At 41.6% G+C, this 24393-nt stretch overlaps 15 protein-coding genes and 1 non-coding gene across 16 annotated transcripts; 8 read left to right on the plus strand and 8 right to left on the minus strand.

The window, feature by feature from the left end:
• Position 1: 1 nt before the first annotated feature.
• Positions 2–2650, plus strand: NAM2 (leucine--tRNA ligase NAM2; the record flags this gene model as incomplete). The annotated part of the gene is made up of 1 exon (XM_003681541.1): positions 2–2650. The coding sequence occupies one exon, from the start codon at positions 2–4 to the stop codon at positions 2648–2650; it is 2649 nt and encodes an 882-aa protein (XP_003681589.1).
• Positions 2651–2680: 30 nt separating this feature from the next.
• On the minus strand, positions 2681–4816 carry CTF3 (Ctf3p; the record flags this gene model as incomplete). Its single annotated transcript, XM_003681542.1, has 1 exon — positions 2681–4816. One exon carries the CDS (start codon positions 4814–4816, stop codon positions 2681–2683), a length of 2136 nt encoding a protein of 711 aa, XP_003681590.1.
• Positions 4817–4930: 114 nt separating this feature from the next.
• On the minus strand, positions 4931–6184 carry CSR1 (Csr1p; the record flags this gene model as incomplete). The annotated part of the gene is made up of 1 exon (XM_003681543.1): positions 4931–6184. One exon carries the CDS (start codon positions 6182–6184, stop codon positions 4931–4933), a length of 1254 nt encoding a protein of 417 aa, XP_003681591.1.
• An 857-nt stretch (positions 6185–7041) lies between these two features.
• TDEL0E01380 (uncharacterized protein) lies at positions 7042–8937 on the plus strand (the record flags this gene model as incomplete). The annotated part of the gene is made up of 1 exon (XM_003681544.1): positions 7042–8937. The coding sequence occupies one exon, from the start codon at positions 7042–7044 to the stop codon at positions 8935–8937; it is 1896 nt and encodes a 631-aa protein (XP_003681592.1).
• A 458-nt stretch (positions 8938–9395) lies between these two features.
• MBP1 (transcription factor MBP1) lies at positions 9396–11720 on the plus strand (the record flags this gene model as incomplete). The annotated part of the gene is made up of 1 exon (XM_003681545.1): positions 9396–11720. The coding sequence occupies one exon, from the start codon at positions 9396–9398 to the stop codon at positions 11718–11720; it is 2325 nt and encodes a 774-aa protein (XP_003681593.1).
• A 166-nt stretch (positions 11721–11886) lies between these two features.
• Positions 11887–12972, minus strand: PSA1 (mannose-1-phosphate guanylyltransferase; the record flags this gene model as incomplete). Its single annotated transcript, XM_003681546.1, has 1 exon — positions 11887–12972. One exon carries the CDS (start codon positions 12970–12972, stop codon positions 11887–11889), a length of 1086 nt encoding a protein of 361 aa, XP_003681594.1.
• An 896-nt stretch (positions 12973–13868) lies between these two features.
• TDEL0E01410 (sterol desaturase family protein) lies at positions 13869–14795 on the plus strand (the record flags this gene model as incomplete). Its single annotated transcript, XM_003681547.1, has 1 exon — positions 13869–14795. One exon carries the CDS (start codon positions 13869–13871, stop codon positions 14793–14795), a length of 927 nt encoding a protein of 308 aa, XP_003681595.1.
• A 185-nt stretch (positions 14796–14980) lies between these two features.
• On the plus strand, positions 14981–15074 carry TDEL0Etrna7K. The gene is given in 2 exon segments: positions 14981–15018; positions 15038–15074. It is a non-coding gene; the product is annotated as a tRNA-Lys (tRNA).
• A 117-nt stretch (positions 15075–15191) lies between these two features.
• On the minus strand, positions 15192–16739 carry SEC61 (translocon subunit SEC61; the record flags this gene model as incomplete). Its single annotated transcript, XM_003681548.1, has 1 exon — positions 15192–16739. One exon carries the CDS (start codon positions 16737–16739, stop codon positions 15192–15194), a length of 1548 nt encoding a protein of 515 aa, XP_003681596.1.
• Positions 16740–16815: 76 nt separating this feature from the next.
• On the minus strand, positions 16816–18180 carry MCH1 (Mch1p; the record flags this gene model as incomplete). The annotated part of the gene is made up of 1 exon (XM_003681549.1): positions 16816–18180. The coding sequence occupies one exon, from the start codon at positions 18178–18180 to the stop codon at positions 16816–16818; it is 1365 nt and encodes a 454-aa protein (XP_003681597.1).
• Positions 18181–18276: 96 nt separating this feature from the next.
• PBP4 (Pbp4p) lies at positions 18277–18681 on the minus strand (the record flags this gene model as incomplete). Its single annotated transcript, XM_003681550.1, has 1 exon — positions 18277–18681. The coding sequence occupies one exon, from the start codon at positions 18679–18681 to the stop codon at positions 18277–18279; it is 405 nt and encodes a 134-aa protein (XP_003681598.1).
• Positions 18682–19789: 1108 nt separating this feature from the next.
• FBP1 (fructose 1,6-bisphosphate 1-phosphatase) lies at positions 19790–20821 on the plus strand (the record flags this gene model as incomplete). Its single annotated transcript, XM_003681551.1, has 1 exon — positions 19790–20821. One exon carries the CDS (start codon positions 19790–19792, stop codon positions 20819–20821), a length of 1032 nt encoding a protein of 343 aa, XP_003681599.1.
• Positions 20822–20838: 17 nt separating this feature from the next.
• SLC1 (1-acylglycerol-3-phosphate O-acyltransferase SLC1) lies at positions 20839–21729 on the minus strand (the record flags this gene model as incomplete). Its single annotated transcript, XM_003681552.1, has 1 exon — positions 20839–21729. One exon carries the CDS (start codon positions 21727–21729, stop codon positions 20839–20841), a length of 891 nt encoding a protein of 296 aa, XP_003681600.1.
• A 148-nt stretch (positions 21730–21877) lies between these two features.
• On the plus strand, positions 21878–22598 carry PSY3 (Psy3p; the record flags this gene model as incomplete). The annotated part of the gene is made up of 2 exons (XM_003681553.1): positions 21878–21919; positions 21975–22598. 2 exons carry the CDS (start codon positions 21878–21880, stop codon positions 22596–22598), a joined length of 666 nt encoding a protein of 221 aa, XP_003681601.1.
• A 121-nt stretch (positions 22599–22719) lies between these two features.
• On the plus strand, positions 22720–23532 carry LHP1 (tRNA maturation protein LHP1; the record flags this gene model as incomplete). Its single annotated transcript, XM_003681554.1, has 1 exon — positions 22720–23532. One exon carries the CDS (start codon positions 22720–22722, stop codon positions 23530–23532), a length of 813 nt encoding a protein of 270 aa, XP_003681602.1.
• Positions 23533–23578: 46 nt separating this feature from the next.
• On the minus strand, positions 23579–24376 carry KNH1 (Knh1p; the record flags this gene model as incomplete). Its single annotated transcript, XM_003681555.1, has 1 exon — positions 23579–24376. The coding sequence occupies one exon, from the start codon at positions 24374–24376 to the stop codon at positions 23579–23581; it is 798 nt and encodes a 265-aa protein (XP_003681603.1).
• Positions 24377–24393: the final 17 nt, after the last annotated feature.

Raw genomic sequence — 24393 nt, forward strand, 5'->3', positions numbered from 1 at the left:
GATGTTACGCCGGACCCCTGGCTTTAGTAGCCAGTTTCACACGGGATCCAGGGCTTGTTTCCCTGGAGTTCCAAAATTGGTGCAATTGGCCGATAAGTGGAAGCATAAAACGATTGAAGGCCTTCCTGCACTTGCTAGAGATGATAGAGACAAGAATATTTACATTCTGTCACAATTTCCTTATCCCTCAGGGGTACTACACATTGGACACTTGAGAGTCTATGCGATAAGTGATGCTCTGAATCGTTTTTATCAGCAAAAGGGCTACGATGTTCTTCATCCAATGGGATGGGATGCCTTTGGTCTTCCAGCTGAGAATGCCGCCATTGAGAGACAGATTGATCCTTCTGAGTGGACCACTCAAAACATTGCAAAAATGAAGGATCAGATGAGTAAAATGTTGGCTAATTTTAATTGGGATAAAGAATTGACAACTTGTAGTCCTGATTATTACAAGTTCACACAAATGATCTTCTTGAAGTTATTTCAACACAATCTAGCATACCAAAAGGAGGCTGAGATTAATTGGGATCCTGTCGACAAGACCGTCTTAGCGAATGAACAAGTGGATACTCAAGGTCGCTCTTGGCGTTCAGGAGCGATAGTCGAGAAACGTTTATTGAAACAATGGTTCTTGGGTATAACAAAGTTTGCGCAAGATTTAAAGGCTGATTTAAGACATCTTGATGGTTGGCCATCGAAAGTGAAAAGTATGCAAAGAAATTGGATTGGTCAATCAGCAGGCGCCGAACTAGAGTTTGCTACCAATGATCCAGGCTTTCCAAGCATTAAAGTTTTCACAACTCGAGCAGAGACTCTATTTAGTGTTCAATATGTCGCTCTAGCGCTTGATCATGAGCTGGTAAGAAAACATGTCACATCTAATGCCCTTCTACATTATTTCATCGAGGAGGCAAAGTCCTTCCCAGAAAATTCGAAGAAGGGCTTTATGCTAAGCGGAATTAAACTAATCAATCCTCTTACAAAACAAGAGATACCTGTTTTTGTGGCGCCATATGTTCTGAGTAGCTACGGTCATGGTGCAGTGATGGGATGTCCAGCCACTGACGATCGAGATTATCCTTTTGGTCATGAGAACGCAGCTGAAGAGTCAATTGTAAGGTGTCTCGATCCATTACCTGGCGGAGATTCGTCTGACCTTCCATTTACATCGCCAGACGCTGTAATGGGTGAGAATACTGGCGAATTTCGAGGGCTCTCCTCTGTTGAGGCAAGACGAAAAATTGTCAGCAAGTTAACATCCCACGGTCAGGCGAAGCAAATCACTCAGTATAGGCTAAGAGATTGGCTCATCAGTCGACAACGTTATTGGGGGACACCGATTCCTATTATTCATTGCAATGATTGTGGACCTGTTTCGGTTCCAGAGAAAGATTTACCAGTTTTACTCCCCAAAGTAACAGGGCTCAAGTCAAAGGGAAACCCACTATCTCAAATGCCTGAGTTTGTTAACGTATCATGCCCTGAATGTGGGAAACCAGCTAAAAGGGAGACCGACACTATGGATACATTTATGGACAGCTCATGGTATTTTTTCCGATACACCGATCCACATAATAGACGAGAACCGTTTAGCTACGAAAACGCAACTAAAAGAATGCCCGTGGACCTCTACATTGGTGGTGTGGAACACGCAATATTACATTTACTGTATTCGCGGTTCATTGCGAAGTTTTTGGGCTCAATTGGGATGTGGGATGGAAGCAAACTTTTCAATGAGCCCTTTAAGCGTTTGATCACTCAGGGAATGGTTCATGGAAAAACATACTCTGATCCTAAGACTGGTAAATTTTTGAAGCCAAGCGAACTGAGCCGCACGAACGATCCTGATTCGCCAGTCTCAATCAAGACGACAGGCATCGAACCTAATCTTACTTATGAAAAAATGTCAAAATCCAAGCATAATGGGGCCGACTTCAATGAATGCATTTCAAAGCATGGTCCGGATGCCACTAGAGCTCACATTCTATTCCAAGCGCCTATAGAAGACGTTTTGCTTTGGGATGAGTCAAAGATAGTTGGCGTTGAACGTTGGCTGTTCAAGATTCTAGCTCTTGCATCCACAATCTCCAGCCGTGGAGAATTCAAAGCAGATTACAAGACTCCTGAAAATCTGAAGCAGGAGGAGGTCAGATTCCACAATGAAGTCCAGAAGCTGCTGAAATCTGTTAATGACTCCTTTGAGGTTCACATATCTCTTAACACAGTAATCTCAGACTATATGAAGTTCACTAATGCTCTCGAAACAGCAACTAAGAAGGGATTGGTAAGAGATGAGATCTTAATGCAGAATTTGCAAAAGCTAGTAGCTGTCGTTTATCCTGTTGTGCCGTCTATAGCAGAAGAGGCAGCAGAAATAATAAACCAATCTCAGAGATGGAACTGGAATCATTACCAATGGCCTAAATTGGAAAGAAAGACTGAATCCAGTACCGTAAATTTCCAAGTGGTTGTTAATGGTAGAATGAGATTCATATATCCTGCTGAAAGACAACTTTTAAAAGAAGATAGAGAGACAATAATATCAAGATTGATGACTTTACCAGAAGGTAGAAAGTATCTCCTCAACCGAAAGGTTAAAAAGCTCATCCTCAAAAACAATATCATAAGTTTTATCCTTTTTCAATAGTACATATCTTTATATTACCTTGTAAATAATCTAAAAATCACCTTTGGCCAGGTTGTATTCTGAAAGGCTCTTCAGATAGGTGAATAGAAAACCTGCAACTTCACCATACGGGCCTGTGCTCCGAAATGCCTTGAGTATCTCGAGCTTCAAGTCGTGTAGGCTTGAAGGATTATTATATAGCCAGCTCTCAGAGTGCGGTTGGTTCCTTTTAAACCTCTTAAAACCCTCATCATTTATTAGTTCTAAGTAGTGCAACTGGGCGTGGCTTGCACGTTCAAGCTCGCGTAATTTTGCGATTGATGCGTATGACATAGAAGGTATTCCCGAGATGGACGACAATATCTTCGCCTTCATATCAATAATGGGCAGATATGTATTATCAATCACAACACGTAGAAAAACAGAAGGAATGTTCAGGAACCTTTTCGAATCGAGTAGCTTGTTCCGCCACAAGTAATTGGTAAGATCCAAAATGTAATCATTTTGTCTTTGCACGTATTTATTGGCGGGCTCCTTACCGAGCAGATACTGCTTCGTGTTTATTAGATAATTGCAGCATCCATTTAGCAGCAGTGGGTCATCTGCTATAAGCAATCGATGAAGGTGTCCTCGCGGTACAATTAGGTATTTTAAATCCTTTTCAACAACTGAAGATGGTCGCGTATTAGATACGATGTTTAGTAGGTTGATTAACTCGATGCTTTTGAGCCTGTTTTCATTTACATTGTCAAAATTTGACAGCAACAATTCTTGGATGTCTTGTAAAAGTTTCAGTGCAAAGTGGGTTAACGATGCCGTATCGCTTTTCAACCAATTTTGCATTAATAATACCACAGATTTGACTACCGGTGGAAAAATGGTCCTGTAGCTTCTGTCATTAAGAAAAGAGTAGGCTAAAATTTCTTGAAAACTTCTTTCAAAGCTTGTCAGATTGCCTTCGAATGTCATCTGAAGAGGGAAAATGACACTAAAGATGTGCACGAAGATATTTCGATTAGCTTTCAAATATCTGACACTGAAAAAATCCTTGGCAATCAAGGGTATTAACGAGTCTTGTATTAGGCAAATGCGAATGACATTTTCTAATATGGCAATGCTGCCTTCCGTGTCTTCCATGCCAAATGCTCTTCTCAATGACATACATATCCATTGATAGGCAATAACCCAAAATTCATGTTCACTCGATAGCGCCAGTAGATAAAAATGGTAGGGAGATAATTTCGTATTGTGAAGTAGAAGTTCGACGTTTTTAGGTACTATGACTCGATCCCATTGCCATGCCAGTTTGTGCAATGAGTGTGCATTTTGGAGAAGCGCGTCCTTAAGTTCTGGCTTTCGAAGACAGTTGGTTCCCATATTATTTTCCTCCGAAGATCTCAGTTGGTTCAGGCTTGATGAAATTAGTTCATCTAAGATCTTGTCAGTGAATTTTGAAGGCGTTCTGTTTAGCAACAGAGTTCTGAGCCGCGCAATATGATTTTCATCGTACTCCAGACTTTGCAGTGTATTTAGCCTTCTGCCATTGCAATTTAGACGATCTATTGCTCTTGATATTACGTTTGAGCTTCCAATTATGCTTTCAAGCTTATGAAGAATCAAAGTTGCGCAGGCCCTGGAATCTTGATAATTCGGTTTAGAGCCAACCTTTTCAACTAAAGTAACTTTCCAACGTTTCACATCCTTCGGAGATGTAGTTGACCACACAACTATGTACGTCAACCAATGTTGTAGAAAATCGTACTGCCAAAGGTGAAGCCAAATGGAAGAATCCAGGTGAGAGTCTGGTAATTCATCGTTTGGGGTCACAAGGAAAAAAACATGTACTAGCCATCTGCAAAGTGCTACTTGGAGCTTCTTGGGCGTCTGTATTTTGAAATCTGATATGGCGGTTGCGGTACCTAGTTGACTTATAACAACTTTTATCACATCCCTTGACAAAAAGTCATTAGGCCATAGACAATTTTCCAAAATATACAGTCGTGTTGTCATTGATAAAGTTGTCGAATGGCAAGCAAAGCTTATCATTTTGATCAGTTGAGCTGAGGATAATCCCAACTCCGACGACTTCCTGTAAAAGTCGTCCAACCATGTTCTTAGCAGCAATTGAGGTGTTTCTGCATTCGAAGCGATAATCGAATCTACAATATCATCTAGGCGCAAGTCCATATCATGTTTTTCCCTTACTTCCCATCTTTTGATTCATACTTGTTGACATTTTCAAACCTTAAATAAACGTATAATCTCATTGAAAAAGATATGTGATATAAAGTTACACATTATTTACACTTTTAGTGTGCCATCAATGTCATAAATTGACCTTGACCTAACGTATGGATCCAATGCTGAATAATTTTCAGTGAGTTGGTTACCCAGTGAAGCTTTTTCCTGAAGAAATTTGGATGATTCTTCTTCAGTTTCGGATTCAATCCATTTCACCGTAGCGTGGACAAACTTTTTAACCAATTCTTCCCTTTCAGCAACTATTTTTGCCTTGGTATCAACATCTTTCAATTTGATGTCGTGTGATCCATCAGGCTTAACGAATGAGTCCAGATCAACAGTATTTTCACCTCCCAAGTATTCCGGTAGTTGATCCAGATCTATATATTCAGTCAGGTCCTTAATGCTCTTGGTAAAGTTGATTTTAGAGGAAACAACAGGATCTAGCCAATTCTTGACGATGTTCCATATTGGCGAGAAAATCCAGGGCGCCTTATGAATGAACATATGTCCCAAATTCTCAGGATAATGAGCTTCGAAGCAAGTGATTAAAAACTTGACTGGACCATAATCCATATTGGACATTGAGAAACCACTCAGATCAAACAGGATAGTAGCCGTCTCTACTGGACTCTTGAAGAATAATTTTGCCTGCTCAATGATTAACAGACAGTACTTTTCAATATCGGCCTCTGACTGATCATGAGCGTAATGCAGTCTGGGCCTGGCAAGAAGGATCGGTCTTCCCTCTTTGTCGTGGCCAGTTATGAATGCCTTTTGCAGTTCCAAGTTCTTGATAACTCCTTCTTCACCATTTTCATAAAATCCCACTTCACCCCCATTGATGATCGCATCCACTTGAGACTCCTCCCTCCAAATCATAGAATGAGCGATCATCGACATAGTCTTATCGATCTTCCATTTTCTAGCTCTAACAAATTTCAACAACACTGTATCTGGGGTTTCCACTCTCAGCATATCCCAAAAATGGTCCCTGGTAGTAGCTGGATCTAAATCTTTCAAAGTATGATGAATTTGGTTCAATACGTACTCCGATTCCTTATTCTCAGTATCTTCATCTTCAGCATCGTCCTGTTGACCACCAGAATAAGTGGATTGCAGTTTACCAAAGAACGAAGTCTTCTTCTTCTTCTTTTCCGAAGTATCTGCTGCACTTACACTTGATTTCTTAAAAGCTGCTTCACCATTAACTGGTATTTGCCAAAAATGGAACAAATAAGTCCAAACTTGTTTAAGAACCCTTTCCTGAGGTTGAGTTAACTCACAAACCCTGTCCTTACAATTAGACGTCATTTGAAATACTCTAGTCAAAAATGAACCTCGCTAAGACAAACGTTAAGGAGTAGTGATTTGTATTTCTCTTGCTTCAAGAAACTCTCTTAAGATGAGCGCCCAATTTTTCACAGGTAAGCCCTCAGCCGGTATGCATCTCCGGCAATCTTAATCCAACAACTCACCCAAACGGCCCAAACCTCTCTCAAGAATTGTACTACAACAAGCGTTGGGCCATCGAGCTACAGGTCCCATACGACTACATTACGACTAAGCAAGGCTACTTTAGCCAAGCCCAATACTTATACGAACCAATTTTAAAATGGTGCTCCTTGCGAGATTCGAACCCAGGCTTACTTTCCAAAAAGGGTATTTTCCCGCATTACGAAGGCACCGATGAGGGGCAATCGAAGCCTTCCTATTTTGAACATCATGACCCGAATTGGACATCAAATCGAAGCCCGTTATATTATTCTGTTATACAAATAAATACTGAATTTGATGGTTACCATATTTGCCGGTCAATTGACTTTTAGGCATTACGCGTGTCTGATCGCCGACTCACCGTCTGCATCCTGTAGGCCGACTGTACTTTTTAAATTTGCCTGAATAGATGCGTATTTTCATTGGCAGTCGCTGTGTCGATGAGGAAAATTATGACGAAGCTCTTGCAATGTCTTTCGTACGGCAGAACCAACTGTAAATTCATTGCTTAATTACTGACCCCCCCCAGCAACAGCGCTGGCTTGGGCTTGCTTGCGCGAGTTGTGCCGCAGGCGGAGTAGAATCACAAAGTGGAAAACTCATTTTAACGATTTGTATTGGTACAGGTTAAAAAATTAACAACCCACTAAAGAACCTCGCCAGTCATCAGCAAAATGGTTCTACTTGATGAAATTGGTATGGAGAAGGTTACTTACGAAGTTGTAAAGGATGTACCATCCTACATCCGGCTAGAGGCTAATGAACAATTGGTTTACTTTAAACATGGGAAGTATCATACAGCAAAAGGTATAGCTGGCATACTTTGCAGTCCCAAATCCCTGCAGTTTGATACTTTTAGTGAAAAGGTGCAAAATCAACACCAGTTCGAATTACCGCAGCATCGATTGGCATTATTGCTTCATGGACATTCATCGAATAAGAACTACCCATATCAGCCCATGATGGCTTCAAGGCTTACTGAGATGGGATTCTTTGTGATAAGAATGGATTTTAGAGGGTTGGGAGATTCCGAGGATAACAGAGATCGTGACGTAGGACGTACCATATCTCAAGATGTGGAAGACATAGATACTATTTATGAATTTGTATCGTCGCCACGGTTATGTAAGGAACTCTGTGGATTTACGTTGACTCTTGATACCATCATGGCGCATTCGCGTGGAGTTGTGTCGATGTTCGAATTTGCCAGATCCAATCCTGACAAGTATATTCCAAACTTGATCAATCTTGCGGGCAGATTCGATGGGCAGGGTTTGTTGAGAAAACGATTGAAGGATTGTGCCGACTGGCGTCAGAATGGTGGCTATTGGTGTAAATTTCCAAGGTATGGGGATCATGTAAAGACTTGGGTCCCTTGCTCAGAGACTTTAAGCGCAGTCGAAGTTGATGCGGCAGCTTTTAAGAGTATCGATAAGAGAACTTGGGTCCTTTCCTGCTATGGAGTTAATGATGAAGTTATTCCTATGGATGCTGCAGCAAATTACGCAAATACTTTTAGTGGTAGGCATACCTTGAGGTTAATTCATGGTGCGAATCATAATTTCCTTGGATTGCCCAATGATCGTAATGAACTTAATTTACCACTTCGTAAGGGTCTTGTTAACTATTGTTGCAAGCTAGTAGATCTGGTCGCAGAGCATTTGTCGCGTGAAAGTCAGTTGGAAAGATTCTATCAAATGACTTCGATTGTGCGTGGTACCAGTGTGAACCCATCTGATGTCATTGCACGTTGGCCATTACCATATGAATTTTCAAAAGTTTCGAATTTCAGAGACTTGGGTGGCTATCCAACTTCTTTCCATGGTCGGAGAGTCAAGACTGGATGTGTATACCGTTGTGCTAATCCATGTGACGTTACTGAGGATGCACTTAGATATTTGAAATCAAATCTGCATTTGAAGCGGGTCTTTGACTTGAGAGCAACAGGTGAAGCAGCTGACAATGGTCTATTCCCCGACAATGACATGGTTCAAAATATCGCATGCAATCAAAATGCAAGTGTATCACCAGAAGTTATGGCAGAACACTACCATGGCTTATTAATCTCCTCGTACAGTTTCCCCAAGGCCTACATGATAGTTTTGAAGAATTCGACGAACGCTATCAAAACTTTCTTCCAGTATATCCTCGATGGTAACTGTCATCAGCAAAGCTCCTTGTTGTTCCACTGTACTGCAGGTAAGGATAGGACCGGGGTTCTAGGTATGCTACTTTTATCCATTCTAGGTGTCGACAACGACACCATTGCCAAAGAGTACGAATTGACGACTATAGGATTAAGAACTGAGATCAAACTCATCAAAAAGCTAGAGGCTAGGGGTGATTTATATTACACCATGCTGGGTAAGGAATCTGAGAAGCTGACACGAATTTACCAATTAACGCCAGAGAAAATGGCGAAGACTCTCATGTCATCGGTTTACGAAGCGATGAGATTCTTCATAGATGATTTTTGTGCGGAATTCCAATCTGTCGAACAATATTTTGTTGACATTTTGGAATTCACACCTCATGATATTGGGAGGTTGAGAGACATCCTTCTAGAATGAGCTGCAAGATTGCGAAATCATCACATAATATTTATAACACATAACTTAAATACAGACATTTTTTAAAGGTAATAACAACTTCAATAGGGAAATGATTTCGATACATTTACAAAATACATAACCAATTCAAGTTAGTCGACATAATCTCTTCAACTTGTTATTATTTGATATCACAACTCGAACCTTTGTTCATTAGTCTTATACTTTCTAAGTTAGAGCTCCTAGGAGGGTAATGAAAAATTATTAAAGGGAAGAGACTAAAGATGGGGACACATAAGCAATGGAACCATCGATCAAAGTAAGTCAGGTAGAGGATAGATCGTTGGCTTTACATTGACTGGCTACTTGGGCGCGCACTTGTTGCTTTGTTTTGGTTCTTTTCCGAGAAAGTAATTAGCGTTTTTGGTCAACCTTTTGGTCTTATTTGAGTGGAATTAATATCAGCCAGAGGTCGAATCATGGCGCCTAATCAGATATACTCCGCCAAATACTCGGGTGTGGATGTCTACGAGTTCATTCATCCGACTGGTTCGGTAATGAAGAGGAAAACCGATGACTGGGTCAATGCAACACATATCTTAAAGGCAGCGAAGTTTGCCAAGGCCAAGAGAACTAGAATACTGGAGAAAGAAGTTATCAAGGAAGTGCATGAGAAAGTGCAGGGTGGGTTTGGGAAATACCAGGGAACTTGGGTACCTCTGGATATTGCTACAAGACTGGCGAACAAATTTGACGTATACGAAGAATTGAAACCTTTATTTGATTTTAAACAGTCTAATGGCTCGGAATCTCCCCCTCAAGCTCCAAAACATCATCATGCTTCAAGAAGTGACTCTACAAAAAAGAGGGCGGTTAAAAGTGCAAGTATGTCAGCGGCTATGGAAGGAAATCATAGTCCGTCCGCAACACCAACTTTAGCCGCAGCCAATACTTCTCGAGTAACGACTAGAAGGAGAGGAAGACCTCCTTCAGCATCAAGAGTAAAGAAAAAGTTGGAAGCTCCATTGGAAAGATCTCAGAGTGATATGGGATACCCTAGGCCAAGCATACCGAACTCATCAATCGCCACTACGGAACTACCCTCGATCAGAACATCAAATCTTGAATTGTTAGTGGAGGATGAGGGCAGAGGTCATTTCCCGAGGAAGCATCAAGAGAGATTTCAGGAACTCGACATCGAAGATGGTTTATCAAGCGACATCGAACAACATGTTCAAAATCATATGCGTCGCGATGATTTGGCAATGGCGAGTCACGATACAAGGTTAATTCATGGGTCGCAGGCTGCATCGCAATCTTCCGAATCGCTGCCGACATCGCCCAGTGAGCTATCCGATGCCAACGCATTTGATCAAAGGTACAGCACAGCTACTTCTCCAGTGATATCCAATATTCCTCGTTACGCGGCACAGTCTAGGCCTCAAAGCACTGACATACATGATAAGGTTAATGAGTATCTCTCAAAGTTAGTCGATTATTTTATTTCCAGTGAGGTTAGATCTAATAGATCAGTCCCAGCAGAATTACTCCTCCCCCCACCTAGTAGCGCACCATATATTGATGCCCCTATTGATCCCGAGTTGCATACGGCATTTCATTGGGCATGTTCAATGGGTAATTTGCCCATAGTCGAAGCTCTTGTCCAGGCTGGAACCAATTTAAGCGCGACAAATTCACAGGGGCAAACACCGTTAATCAGAAGTTCCATGTTTCACAATTCATATTCTAGGAGGTCGTTTCCGCGCATCTTTGAATTACTTCGTGACACCGTTTTTGATGTTGACTCGCAACTTCAGACAATCGTTCATCATATTGTACAGAGGAAATCATCAACGCCATCAGCCATTTATTACCTCGACATTGTTCTTTCCAAAATCAAAGATTTCTCACCACAATACAGAATTGAGTTGTTGCTCAATAATCAGGATCGATCAGGTAATACCGCCCTGCACATTGCTGCGAAAAATGGTGATAAAACCTTTTTCAATACTTTGATAGCAAATGGCGCTTTAAGCACTATCACCAATAAAGATAGACTGACTCCTAATGAAATTATGAGTGAGCATTACGAACATTTGTTTACACGAAGTCAAGGTCATATGAATAACGGCAATTCATCGCTGATAAATGGATACAAAATGGTATCTCCAATCGAGGCGACCACGCCTTTGACCGCCACAAGTGCATCAGATTTCATGATGTTTTCTTCACAGGCTGCGACACGTATCTCCAGAAGTATACCTGACATAGTTTCTGGTATGAAGCAGGTTGCTGAAAGGTACGGTGAGCTATATCAGCAGCGTGACACAGATCTGAAAAATATGGAAAAGACATTACGTAGTATGGAGAAAACTATCAGAGGCGTGCATGTACGAACGCAGGAAATCATGGAAATAACTGATGCTAATGAAGTTGATACGAAAATGGCCAATCAAGTGGAGAAAACAAAAGTTTTGAAACAAGAAGTTATAGAAAAGAGGCAAGCGCTCCTGAAAACCTTACAAAAAAGACAAATGATCAAATTGAATCAATATACAGAAGAGGAAAAAGCCAAGCAAACATCCTCACCAGATGGTGGCAATTATGATGATGATGATGATAATAATATAGAAACCAGACTCAAGCTCATCATTCAGCTCAATTTTCTACAGATGGAATCAAAAGGTAAGTTGGATAAGATTATAAGATTCATGGAAGACAATACCAAGATTCACAAATACAGAAAGATGATCAGTGAGGGAACCGAGATGGGTACTGAAGAAGTTGATGACTGTTGGATGTAATATTAGAAAGTTTGACAAATAAATAAAAATTCATTATAGAGAATCCTTTTTGTAAAAATTCATTAATTATATATGGAGATGGGTATAACAGATATTCAAAGGATCAACCTTTGACCAGTGAAACAAACTTGATTTGATTATTTTGTGGAACACGAGTTGGATGCTATTACATAATAATAGCCTCCTTTGGAACGTTGGTGGAGATGGACTTGTGAGGCAAGACCTTACCACCGTTGATGTAGATTTCATCTTTAACTTCAACGTCATCACCCAAGACAGTGACACCTTCTAGACGACACCATTGGCCAACGGTAGAAGACCAACCAACGATAGTAGACTTCACAAGAGAGTGAGCTCTAATGGTAGAGTCCTTTAGAACAACAGATCTGGTAATTCTGACACCGTCACCGATGGTAACGTTTGGACCAATGACGACATCTGGGCCGATCTTAGCGCTTGGGGAGATCTTGGCGGATGGGTCAACAAGAGCGTTGCCGACAATGTTATCACCCTTAGCCAATTTCTCTGGGTGGTTCTTAGCCAAAGAATTTAGGTAAAGAACGGAACCAGAGAGGAAATCCTTTGGTTGACCGACATCCATCCAGTAACCTTCCAAATCGAAGGAGTAAAGAGATTTTTGTTCGACCAAGATTGGGAAAGTCTCCTTTTCGATGGAAGTTGGCTTCAATTCGATCAAATCGATAACTTCTGGGTTCAAGATGTACAAACCAGCGTTAATTCTGTTACCAACAAACTCAACTGGCTTTTCAACGAATCTGTCAATCAAGTTTGGAGTAGCAATGTCGTGAACGATAACACCGTATTTGGAAGGTTCATCGACCTTGGTAGCGACAATGGTACCTTGACCACCGTGAGCCTTGTGGAAATCAGCCAACTCCTTGAAAGGATAGTCACAGATGACATCGGAGTTTAGAACAAAGAATGGAGATTTGTCCTTCTTCAAGACCTTTTCAGCCAATTTCAAAGGACCAGCGGTACCTAATGGCTCAGTCTCAACGGAGAAAGTGATAGAAACACCGTATTCCTTTTCGTACTTTTTCAAAGTCTCAACCATAACCTCTGGTCTGTAGTTAACAGCCAAGACGATATCAGTGACACCAGCATTAGCCAAAGCTTCAATTTGATGCAAAATCATTGGTCTGTTACCGAACTCGACCAATGGTTTTGGGACCGTCAAGGTCAAAGGTCTCAATCTGGTACCGTAACCACCAACTAGAATTAAACCTTTCATTGTATTGCGATAATAAGATTAAAATCTATCTTCTTTAGCGAATGACTAGAACAAAAAAACGTCGAAGAGCTTATTGACAGTATTTATGTTCAAAGAGCTTTTTAAAAAAAATTAAGCAAACAAACAAGAAAGATGGAAAAGAGAGAGATTCTATATGGTGTAAATAACAACTTTTTTTATTTATATATGCTTGGGATCCTGTCGTGGAACCAGTCGAAGTACAAGTCGTGCCACGTATTACCTCAACAAAAGAGAAGAAACAAGGCAAGCAAGAGACACGCGGGAGTACACGAAACAGCCCGTCGGCGAGCCTACTACATTGCATAAATCTATGCTGTGAAAGGGCTACATTGAACACGATAGCCCAGCACGTAAATATCTAGTATGCAACAGCATCATGTTACGCTCGAGAATTTTTCATAGATACAGAGAAACCAGCCCGGAAGATCTTCGTTCCCATTTAGTACACCTGTGTACCAAAAGAGTCATCTTCGGATAAACTGTTTACCCGGTGCAACGCGAAAAATCCGACGCGTCGTCTATTTGCAGGGCCCAGCCCAAGTTTTTCCGGCCGGAAAAACTGAATGATATTCCAGGTAACTCCAAACTGTTACCCAGCCTGCTGTCTGTCGTTTAAGATGCGTTTTAAAATTTTCTTCGAGGTTTTTTTCTTTTTACCTAATTGGGCCACACTGCCCCTCAGCTCGTATAGAAACAAGGTGGCCATGCTTCTCGATAAAATAGTGACCGATAAGAATTTTAGCCCATCGCAGCACTCTTTAACGGACATTGAAGTTGCAACATACTTTACAGTTCACTCAAAGTTCATTTAAAGGTCCGTTAGAATTGTCAGGAACCACACTCTGGGATTTATAGAATAACATAGTAGGTCGACAATGTCTGCTGTTTTCCAGAATTCCACTATTGGAGCTCTTATCAAGGATGAGAGTTTCAGTGGTACTTTGCAAAATGTTTATCAATTCCAACCTCAGTTGAACTTCTTAGAGAAATATTGGGCTGCTTGGTATGTTTATATGAACAACGATGTTTTGGCCACTGGTTTGATGTTTTTCCTATTGCATGAATTCATGTATTTCTTTAGATGTTTGCCATGGCTCATCATTGATCAAGTGCCTTTCTTTAGACGTTACAAGTTGCAACCAACTAAAATCCCAAGTGCAAAAGAACAGTGGCACTGTTTCAAGTCCGTGGTGCTTTCCCATTTCTTGGTCGAGGCTATTCCAATCTGGACTTTCCATCCAATGTGTGAGAAATTAGGTATCACCGTTGAAGTACCTTTCCCAACTTTAAAGAGAATGGCCCTAGAGATTTGTCTCTTCTTTGTCTTAGAGGACGTGTGGCATTACTGGGCTCACCGTCTTTTCCATTACGGTGCCTTTTACAAATACATCCATAAGCAGCATCACAGATACGCTGCACCTTTTGGTATGGCTGCTGAGTACGCACATCCAGTTGAGACTATGACATTGGGCTTTGGTACCGTTGGTATGCCAATCCTTTATGTCATGTACACTGGTAATTTGCATCTGTTTACCCTTTGTGTGTGGATCACTTTGAGACTTTTTCAAGCTGTTGATGCTCACTCCGGTTACGATTTCCCATGGTCCCTAAACAAATTTTTGCCTTTCTGGGCCGGTGCTGAGCACCATGATCTACACCACCACTATTTTATCGGTAACTATGCTTCTTCTTTCAGATGGTGGGATTACTACCTAGACACTGAAGCTGGTCCAGAAGCCAAGGCCGCCAGAGAGGAAAAGATGAAAAGAAGAGCTACGAGAAGAGTCAAGAAGACTATCTAATCATCCTCTACCTTCCTTTGAACATATTCCACCTAAATAAACCTGTTTAACCTTAACATCATTATCATTTATTGCAAATTCGCTTCGCTTCACTTAACTTCACTTCACATATGAATACTATTATGATCTTTCTCAGGTCATCTCGTTAAAAGGGCAGCTTAAAACTTTTCTCACTCGAGAACTCGTCCTTGTTAGCTCAGTTGGTAGAGCGTTCGGCTTTTAAGCATAGCTTAAACCAAGGATACCGAAATGTCAGGGGTTCGAGCCCCCTATGAGGAGTTCTTCTTTTTTTTTTGGTCCCATCAACAGTAGCTGTAATACATGTGCAGCATCAGGTCATTGACGCGTGAGTTAGCTATGCACAAGGCTTTAGTTAGCTGTATATATATGACTATTCTACATTAGTTCAGAAACACCAGCAATGAAGTTCTTCGAGAAACCACCTTCTTTGGCGGCCATCTCATAATAACCGTAAATAGTTGTGGTGGCCATCAGAATTGAAGTACCAGATCCCAAAGTACCTAAAAAGTCTGAACAAACAGATAATGCACCGATGGTTGCACCGCCAAAGGCAGCTGCTGTTGGAATGATCTTCTTCAGTTCTCTGTAAACACTGGTTTCTCTCTTACCATTGATGACCATACCTTGTTCCTTGAATTGCTTGGCGATATCACGAGGGGAAGTTCCAGAGACTTCAATCCAAGTCTTGGAAAACAAAGCACAAACACCTAGCACGAATGCTACGTAAATGACAGTCTTGATTGGATCCAATGGAATTTCTTTGACCGAGGTTGGAGGTTGGATGTAGTAAGCCAACCCACTTAAAGCCTGTTGTGGACCTGGTTGGCCTGGTTTTACACCCCAAACACCAAGTAGACGGATAACTGGGTTCGAAGGGAACTTTTGATACAAAATTTGAGAGATCAAGAAGATGTTCGATGTCAAAGCGGCTTGCAACATAATTGGGGTGTTTGAAGTGTAGAACAATTTGATTGGGTATGTGCCAATTTGACCTCTGACCTTGGTGGATCTGATAGGTAATTCGTAACGGAAACCTTGTAAGTAGAGAACAAATAGAAACACAAACACTGTTGCGATTACTTGAAACATATTTGGCAAGTTTGATCTGTAAAAAGCCTCCACCAAAGCTCTCTTCTTATCCTTTCTAACTGCAAGCAAGTGGAAGAACGCAATCATAGCACCCTCAAACTCTTTTCCACGGCCAGAGTTGACTGTAGTAGGTGCAAATGCCTTCCAAAAGATCTGTTCGGCGATATTGGTAGCAGTGAACAAAGAGATACCAGAACCAAGACCATAACCTTTTGAAGACAATTCGTCCAACAGTAAAACGATAAATGAGGCAAACATTAATTGGAAAATCAGTAGGAGAGAGATAGCAATACCGAGATCTCCTGGTTTACCGTAGTTACCAGAAAGCACAACGACAACGGCCTGACCGAATGTCAAGACAATGGCACAAACCTTTTGAGCAATTTGAAATAATTCACGGTCATGTTTGTTCTGCACATCGACCTGCAGCAGTTGAGTACCTTGCAAGAATTGGAAGATCATAGACGAAGTAATGATCGGAGAGACACCCAATTCCATCAAAGTACCACGATTAGAGGCCAACATTGCACGCAACCAGTAAAGGGGATCGGAAGTTTCACTAGAGACAATACCATACAGAGGCATTTGGCCCAACACCAAGAAGATCAGCAGAGAAACACCTGTCCAAATCAATTTTTGGTTGTATGGAACTTTCCTTTGAGGTGCAATCACCTCAGGAAGGTAAGCCTCAAACGGCTTAAACAAATCAAGTAAACGGCCAGACATCCTTTGACTCACCGTACCACTCCAATGGCTTTTATTACGCTGATAAATGCTATATATACCTTTAAATCGAATGGAGCTGCTATAGTATTGACGATTTTTCAATTTCATGACACGTCGACTTACTTCTCAATGTAAATGCGGGTAACTACATAGCGATGATAGATATATAGCAGTGATGAGTAGCTTAGATGGGCACTGCTCTGCGTTTCCAGGCCCTCAGTGCAACCATTGTAACCACTAGGCAGCACGCTAACTCTACTGTAGTGATCTTGAATACTGGTGAGATGCAATTGTTGTTTTCGTCGACGCAATTAGAGTCGAACACTTTAGCGTAGCTCATGCAGGATAATGCTGATCCAATGGCGGGCGCGATCATCATACTGCCGTATGCGGTTCCGAAAAGCTTGTCCCCCCATACTATAAGCACTATTGTTGGGTATATCGTGTACAGTCCACCGTAGACGAACCCGATGAGTCCGCCCATCGAGAGGATCTTCCAATGGGGAGGGAGGGAGGTTGATTGGGTCAATTGTAGAACGCCCAGTTGTGAGAGTAGACATAGTAGTAAGTGTGCGATGAGGATCCACTTGGCAGAGATCTTTTTAGCGGAGAGCACATCTGTGAGTAAGCCCGTTAAAATTCTGGCTGCTGTTGAGCTGAGGGCGTAGATGGATAGCATCTGGTTAGACAGTTGTGCGGAATCATTTGAGATTAAGTTTGAGAGTGAACCCATATTTGCGACAAACATTTCCAGGGGCCCTAATGCCAATAGCATCGACACTGCTAGCACGTAGGCGATGGCATCTTGAAAGAAATTCTTTTGCCTGGACCGTTCGTCTGCTGGTACGGGAAGCAAGGGCTGTTGCTCGTCAATTTGTGAATTATGATGATGAAGCATAGAGACTGTACTGGTAGCGATCCAGGCCAGCAATCCAACAGCAGCATATAGCCAGGCAAAAGTTGTAAAGACAGAACCCAAATCGAGATATCCTTCGGACCAAAAGCAGCCTGCTCTTAGCAGCTGAGACCCAAGCAAAGAGGAAATCCCGTAGCATGTAGTGGGTAGACTGATTGATAGGATCTTACGCGTGGGGCACAACTTAGCGCATGTGAGCAATGCACTAAAGTACAGAGCACTAGTTGAAACACCGATCACAACGAAGGCAACAACTGTCATCCTAAAAGATGCTAATTCGGGATGGTTGAAAGAGTAACCAACGTAAGCATAACTCGGGATAAAGCCGATAATCGCCAGAGCACTAAGCGTTATAGGACCATGGGTATCAGCGAGCCATCCCAACACTGGTGGAGTCAAATAAGTACCCAAGTTGGCAAATGACACAATGGTGTTAACTTGCCAAGCAGTATAACCGAGTTGTAAATTCCACGGTTTCGAATAGAGAGCGATGAGTGTAATGAACCCCGAGCTCATGGCACAAATGAGCGAAAAGACATACGCGAGCCTATAAGAGGATTCCTTGGAGAGCACATGTGGCAAAAGTGTACGAGCATGATGCGATAGACACTTTTCCAGCCTCGAGAGTGCCATTTCCAATACTTCTCTGAGTTTGTTTCATTCTGTTAAAGAGTCATTAGAGTGTTCAAAAATGATCTACGCGCGCATTAGCCATAGCCATATATACAATTACTTCCACAGCGCCTGAGCGATATCGTTCAGGCAACCGTACTTCTTATTTCTGTACTTGCTATTTGTTACAGTTCCCCAATCTAGAGAACTTTTGCGTTGTTGATCTGTTGTGTAAGTCGACTCACTTGAAATTGCATTTGTCTGGGATTTGAATAGAGAATTCATGTAAGAACGTACTTCATCGCGATTGTAAGGCTGTCTGGTGGGTTTCCTCTTAGTTCTGGCCGCTCCGGTGGTGTTGGCGGTAGAATTGACACTATTCGAAGATTGTTTGTGCGTTGGTGAAGGAGAGGTTGTTGTAGGGCGTGGCTGTTGCTGGTGCTGTTGCGCAGGTATTGCCCTGGCAGCGGCCTGGGCCCAACCAGTCAGCTTCCCACCATTTGAGACAGTTGCCGCACTCATTCCTCGTTGGGCTTGAAGTGTATTGTGTAGTGTTATAGAGCGCCGTCTTCATCTTTTAAGAGAAAAGTAATCACGTGATGAGACTTGGTAAGTTATAATGGAATAGTATAACTATAACATGCTATGTCAAAGTGAGAGAGTGGCATCATTTCTCGTTTGCCTAAATGAGTACTCTGCCTCGAAAGTAGTCATTACTATCAAATATATTGAAATGGACAACAAGAACAGCCTTAATGAAAATAATGAATGTTAGGTTGCATAGTTGAGTTATTCTGAAAGACTAACACATCTGACGCTGGGCAGTGAAAATATGAATATAGACGACAAATCAATAGAGTGTTTTGTTTCTAGTATTATTATTGAATACGTGAATTTGCGAGTGAAAAATACTCCTGTCAAACAAAATATTAAATAATTTTATAAGAGGTGAAGATTCGAGATTATACAATTAAGAGTACTTCTAAGAGAGGTTTCTTAATGTGCTGAAAGAATGTTAGAGCAGCTTTGCTGGCCACGCCTAGTGTGCAATCGCTATCTACCGCTTGGCCGATATTCGTAGCGAAAATGTTTATACTACTATAGAAAAATAAAAAGGTCTCTCTCATCTTGTATCAAATTTCAGTAATTACGGCCAACTCATATCATTGTCCTACAATAAGTTCCGAAATGACGTAAAATTATTTTACCATTCTGGGTCACACTAGATGAAATTGTACATATATAAGTCAAAGAAAACCGAGAACCACCAAAATTACGCGAATTACATGAATTGTCACATTCAACTATACGGCCTGCATTTCCATTATGGTTTGGTCATATATTTTATTATATGAAACGATATCATTGAAGAACCAGATGTACTACGATCACATGCTCTATGCCAGACCTTCCCTCTGCCCAGCTCCCGCCCCCGTTCGAATCCCATAGCTCCCTAAAATATTTGACACGTTCCAACCCCTCGAACCCGGAGTTTATTGATCAATACCCCGGGGCTTAGGCGGCTCCGGGGCTCGGCCCCGGAGGTTTATGGACCATCAGAATCCATATATAAATCAACCAACTGGACCACCATTCAACCATTGTTAAGTCCTCTCACCACTGTACCGATATGCCGACCACTGCTCAGCCACTAAAAGAATCGTTCGATACAGATATTATCACTCTTCCCAGATTCTTGCTGGAATCACAAAAATGTGCCAAGAATGCTACTGGGGAGTTCACTCTTTTACTCAATGCATTGCAATTTGCCTTTAAATTTATTTCTCAAACCATTAGACGTGCTGAATTGGTTCATTTGATCGGGTTAGCAGGTGCCTCGAACTCAACCGGTGATGAACAAAAAAAATTGGATGTTTTGGGTGATGAAATCTTTATCAATGCAATGAAGGGCAGTGGGAATGTAAAAGTACTTGTCTCTGAAGAACAAGAAGATTTGATCTTATTTCCAACTGCAAATGGCACTTATGCGGTTTGTTGTGATCCAATTGATGGATCTTCGAACTTAGACGCAGGTGTCTCGGTTGGTACGATCGTTTCCCTCTTCAAATTGCTCCCAGACTCTACTGGTACCATCAAGGATGTATTGCGTAGTGGTCGTGAAATGGTCGGTGCGTGTTATGCCATGTACGGAGCTTCAACCCATTTGATGCTTACCACGGGTCAGGGTGTAGATGGTTTTACACTAGATACAAATCTGGGAGAGTTCATTTTGGTATATCCAGATTTGCAAATTCCACCACAGAGATCCATCTATTCTATAAACGAAGGTAATTCGTATTATTGGGATGAAGCGATTGTTAGCTTTATCGAAATGTTGAAGAGACCACCACAGAACAAGAAACCATACTCTGCAAGGTATGTGGGTTCCATGGTTGCAGATGTGCACAGAACTTTCCTATATGGTGGTCTTTTCGCCTATCCTGCAGATCAAAAAGCCAAGAGCGGTAAATTGCGTTTGTTATACGAAGCTTTCCCTATGGCTTTCCTTATGGAACAAGCTGGCGGTATTGCAATAAACGACCGCGGTGAGAGAATCTTGGATCTTGTTCCTGAGCATATTCATGATAAGACCTCAATCTGGTTAGGTTCACCAGATGAAATCAACCAGTATTTAAGACATATTGGTAAGCCGGAATTATAACTTTGTTAATAATGACTCTATTTAAATTCTTTGACGGACTCAATTCTCTCCTCAGTGTTCTCACACGAAACAGCTTCACTTGAATCATCATTGCGTGGTTCTTCGATCTTTTTTCTCTCATACTCAATTGCTTGAGGTGGTAGAGTAGTATCGTTAATTGCTGGTGAATAACCGAGTGTTTGTAATTCAGATAGCATATTGTCTCTAACTTGCTCGCAAAATTTACCCACATCTTCCTTTTTCAAATTTTCAGTAGAGATAGGTTTAAGTACTCTTGCCACAATATAACCTCTGTTGTAGATCGAAAGTTTAGGGTTCATCAATGTACTCGTGTTGGAGACGACGATAGGAACAATTGGTAATTTACCTTGTTGTGCCAAGTGAAATGCACCTTTTTTAAAAGGCAACATATCCAAATCTGTAGTGTAAGAACGCGTACCTTCGGGGAAGATCCAAATGGCTCTCTTCTTTTCCTTGATCTTCCTCAACCCACCGTTCAAAGTCTCGACACTCTTGGTTCTGTTACTTCTCTCCAAAAACAAAGTGCCACTTAATGCCATGAACCAACCTAGGAAAGGCACATATTTCAAGGATTTTTTGGCTGTAACAGTACAACCACGAGGGAAAAGTCTACCCAACATAAAAATATCCAAAGCACTTTGATGGTTTGAAATGATGATACATGGCAAATTATTCAAGTATTGTTCATTCTCTACTCGCACATCTATACCAAAGAACAATGCCATCGAGTAGTAAAAACAACGAGCGGTGGCCCATTGCGCTAAATACTGTTTTCCGACTAATGTTAATACCACTGACGCAATAACTCCAAATACACTGCCACCGCAAATAATGACTGCGGCTAAGAAAGACCTGGTATAATAGATCAGACTCCTAAGAACACACATTGTTAAGTTTGGTTCCAATAGAGAAACTTCTTTACCCAGATCTTTGTAAATGTTAAATTATTTATATTAATTTCAACAAATTTCAAGGCCTCGAGCCATTTCCGGTTAAACCAACAAATTTCAAGAATCGTTTACAACCAAGTGACCAATGGATGTCCTGACCCACTGCCGGATCTACCCATTGAGCAGCGTACGTTAAATCAACTAAGGAATTGTAAAGCTCTGTATACTAACGATCTCTGTAGTTTTATCACCCAGCGCAGTGGTTCATTGAGCTCGCGGGTTTGGTTACCACCGACAACGAATTGAAACCTGTAGGATTACTCCACTTGATCGAGCACTCTTTCAAGACTTCCACTTTCAAAAGAGACCTGTTTCTACAATGTGCTGGGGATCGCGACGACTCCAGCATACTAGTCATTGATATTGTATCGGAGTGGAAATCGCTGCTCAAGAACTACGGCGTCGGAGTCCATGTAATGAGTTCGACCTCAATCCTTAATATTGACGGACTAATCAGCTTCCTATTACAACTGAACGAATCACCTCGGGAAGCCCTAAAGAGATGTCAAAGGAGGGACTCACTATCGAAGCAACTCTCGGGCATCGTCATAGATAACATCTCTTACATTGTACACGATCCTGGCTCCTACAATTTATTACTAAGAACCCTCAAGATGCTGAGGAATACCTTTGGATGCTGGATAATCACCATAAGTTACGGCCTCGAATTTTACAACGGTGTAGAAAACTCCACCGCTTCGCTCTACAGGTCCGGTTCGATTACTAGAGTGCCCATCAGTTACACCAACGAGATGGACGCCATGATCATTAGAGATACGGACTCGTCAGCTAGACTGTGCTCGTAGAACGCTTTCTCTTTGTTAACCGGCTAGTTGACCTTTTTTGCAGCTCATCGCATAAAAAAAACTTAGAAAAATTGGTGAAAGAACATCTCGAAGAAGAGGCTCTTAAGACAGTGGATCAATTATGTCTTCCACCACCGAGCCTACTACTGAATCTCAATCCAGACGTGGATCTTATGCTGCAATTGAGTTCACGCCAGATGTGAAACAACAGTGTTTGAAGCAAGTTGAGTTTTACTTCTCAGAGTTTAATTTGCCATATGACAAGTTTCTACGGATGACTGTTGAGAAAAATGATGGTTGGGTTCCAATCACGACAATCGCCACCTTCAATAGAATGAAGAAATTTAGACCCGTGGATAAAGTTGTTGAAGCACTACGTGAATCAAAAATCTTGACGGTGAGCGAAGATGGTGAGAATATCAGAAGAAATGAACCCTTGGATTTCGAAGGCGCTAAAAATGCCAGATTGGAACAAAACAAACGTACATTGGCTGTGATGAACTTCCCACACGAGAATGTTGAAGATATGACCGCATTGCAAGAGAAATTGGAAGAATTCTTTGGCAAATTTTTTGAGATCAACCAAGTGCGTTTGAGAAGAGATCATACTAAGAAATTCAATGGTACCGCTATCGTTCAGTTCAAGAACTTGGGCGATGCTGAAGAGTTTTTAAAAACTTACAGTGGTGAAGATGCCGAGAGTTTGTCGTATGAAGGCCGTAAATTGGAAGTATTCTCCAAGAAACAATTTGATTTGCAAAGAGAAGCTACCAGGTCAAAGAACTTCAGTGGTTCCGGTCAAAAGGCCAGATCTTTTACCGGTCACAGGAAGAACATGCCAAAATCCCGTCGTTCGAACAAGAAGGAAGAGAACAAATCTGAGACCAAATCTGAGAACGAATCAAAGGAGGAATCCGCCCCTGCTGATAATTGATGTTTACGTTTTGTAGAAGAATCGTTTAACTAATAATGCTATTTTGCTAACGAGTAGTCGTCTTCCGTGGTTTTAAAGAAAGTCTTTTGGTCGGAGCATGCCAGCCACCGTTATCGCGTGGCATTGGTGCTGGTGTAGCGTAATTGTGCCCAATAGGAAGTACATACGACCAACCTGGTGTCACAGTGGTTAACTGCTGGATGTTCCCCTTAATCTTAGAGTAATAAGTGAGTGCACTTGTCTCGTGAATTCTTGTCCAACGAGTCTTGGTCATTTTCGTCGGCGGTTGCATTTGCATCGGTGCAAATTTAACTCTACCCGTTTGTAAATGGTAAGGGACAGTAAAACTACGCGAATCAATTTCAATAGGCACAGCGTCTTGAAAATTCTTGAACTCAGGATCCGGTGGTCTCTTGTCCGTACTTTCTGGGGCGATCTTAGTGCCCGTCATGCCTGCAAGTTTGAACCGCTGAGAGTAGTGAATTGTGTAACCGGTAAGCGACATCGCCAACACTTGGAACATGTACATTCCAGTAGTTCCTATCGTGTTTGAGACCAGAAATTGTGCTTCATTCCCACTCAGCTCCTCTGCTTGCAAAGTACCAAGATCAGCCATAGCGCCAAGACCACGATTGGAACCGGCCACAAGGGCAAAAGTGTAGTATTCAATATCATTCTCATTGGGCCAATCCTCCGTTACGAACCATTTGACATTGAGAGTGGCGAAGCCACTACTCAAGTCAAATGACTCAAAACTGTCATCAGGGGGATAAGTAATCTTTACATCACCGATGGCCAGTAAAATAAACCAGGGAAACAACAAAAGGGTAGTAGTAAGCAGCATCGGATGGCAGTCATCAA

This window comes from Torulaspora delbrueckii, chromosome 5 (assembly GCF_000243375.1).
Source record: "Torulaspora delbrueckii CBS 1146 chromosome 5, complete genome".
NCBI classification, from domain to species: Eukaryota; Fungi; Ascomycota; class Saccharomycetes; order Saccharomycetales; family Saccharomycetaceae; genus Torulaspora; species Torulaspora delbrueckii.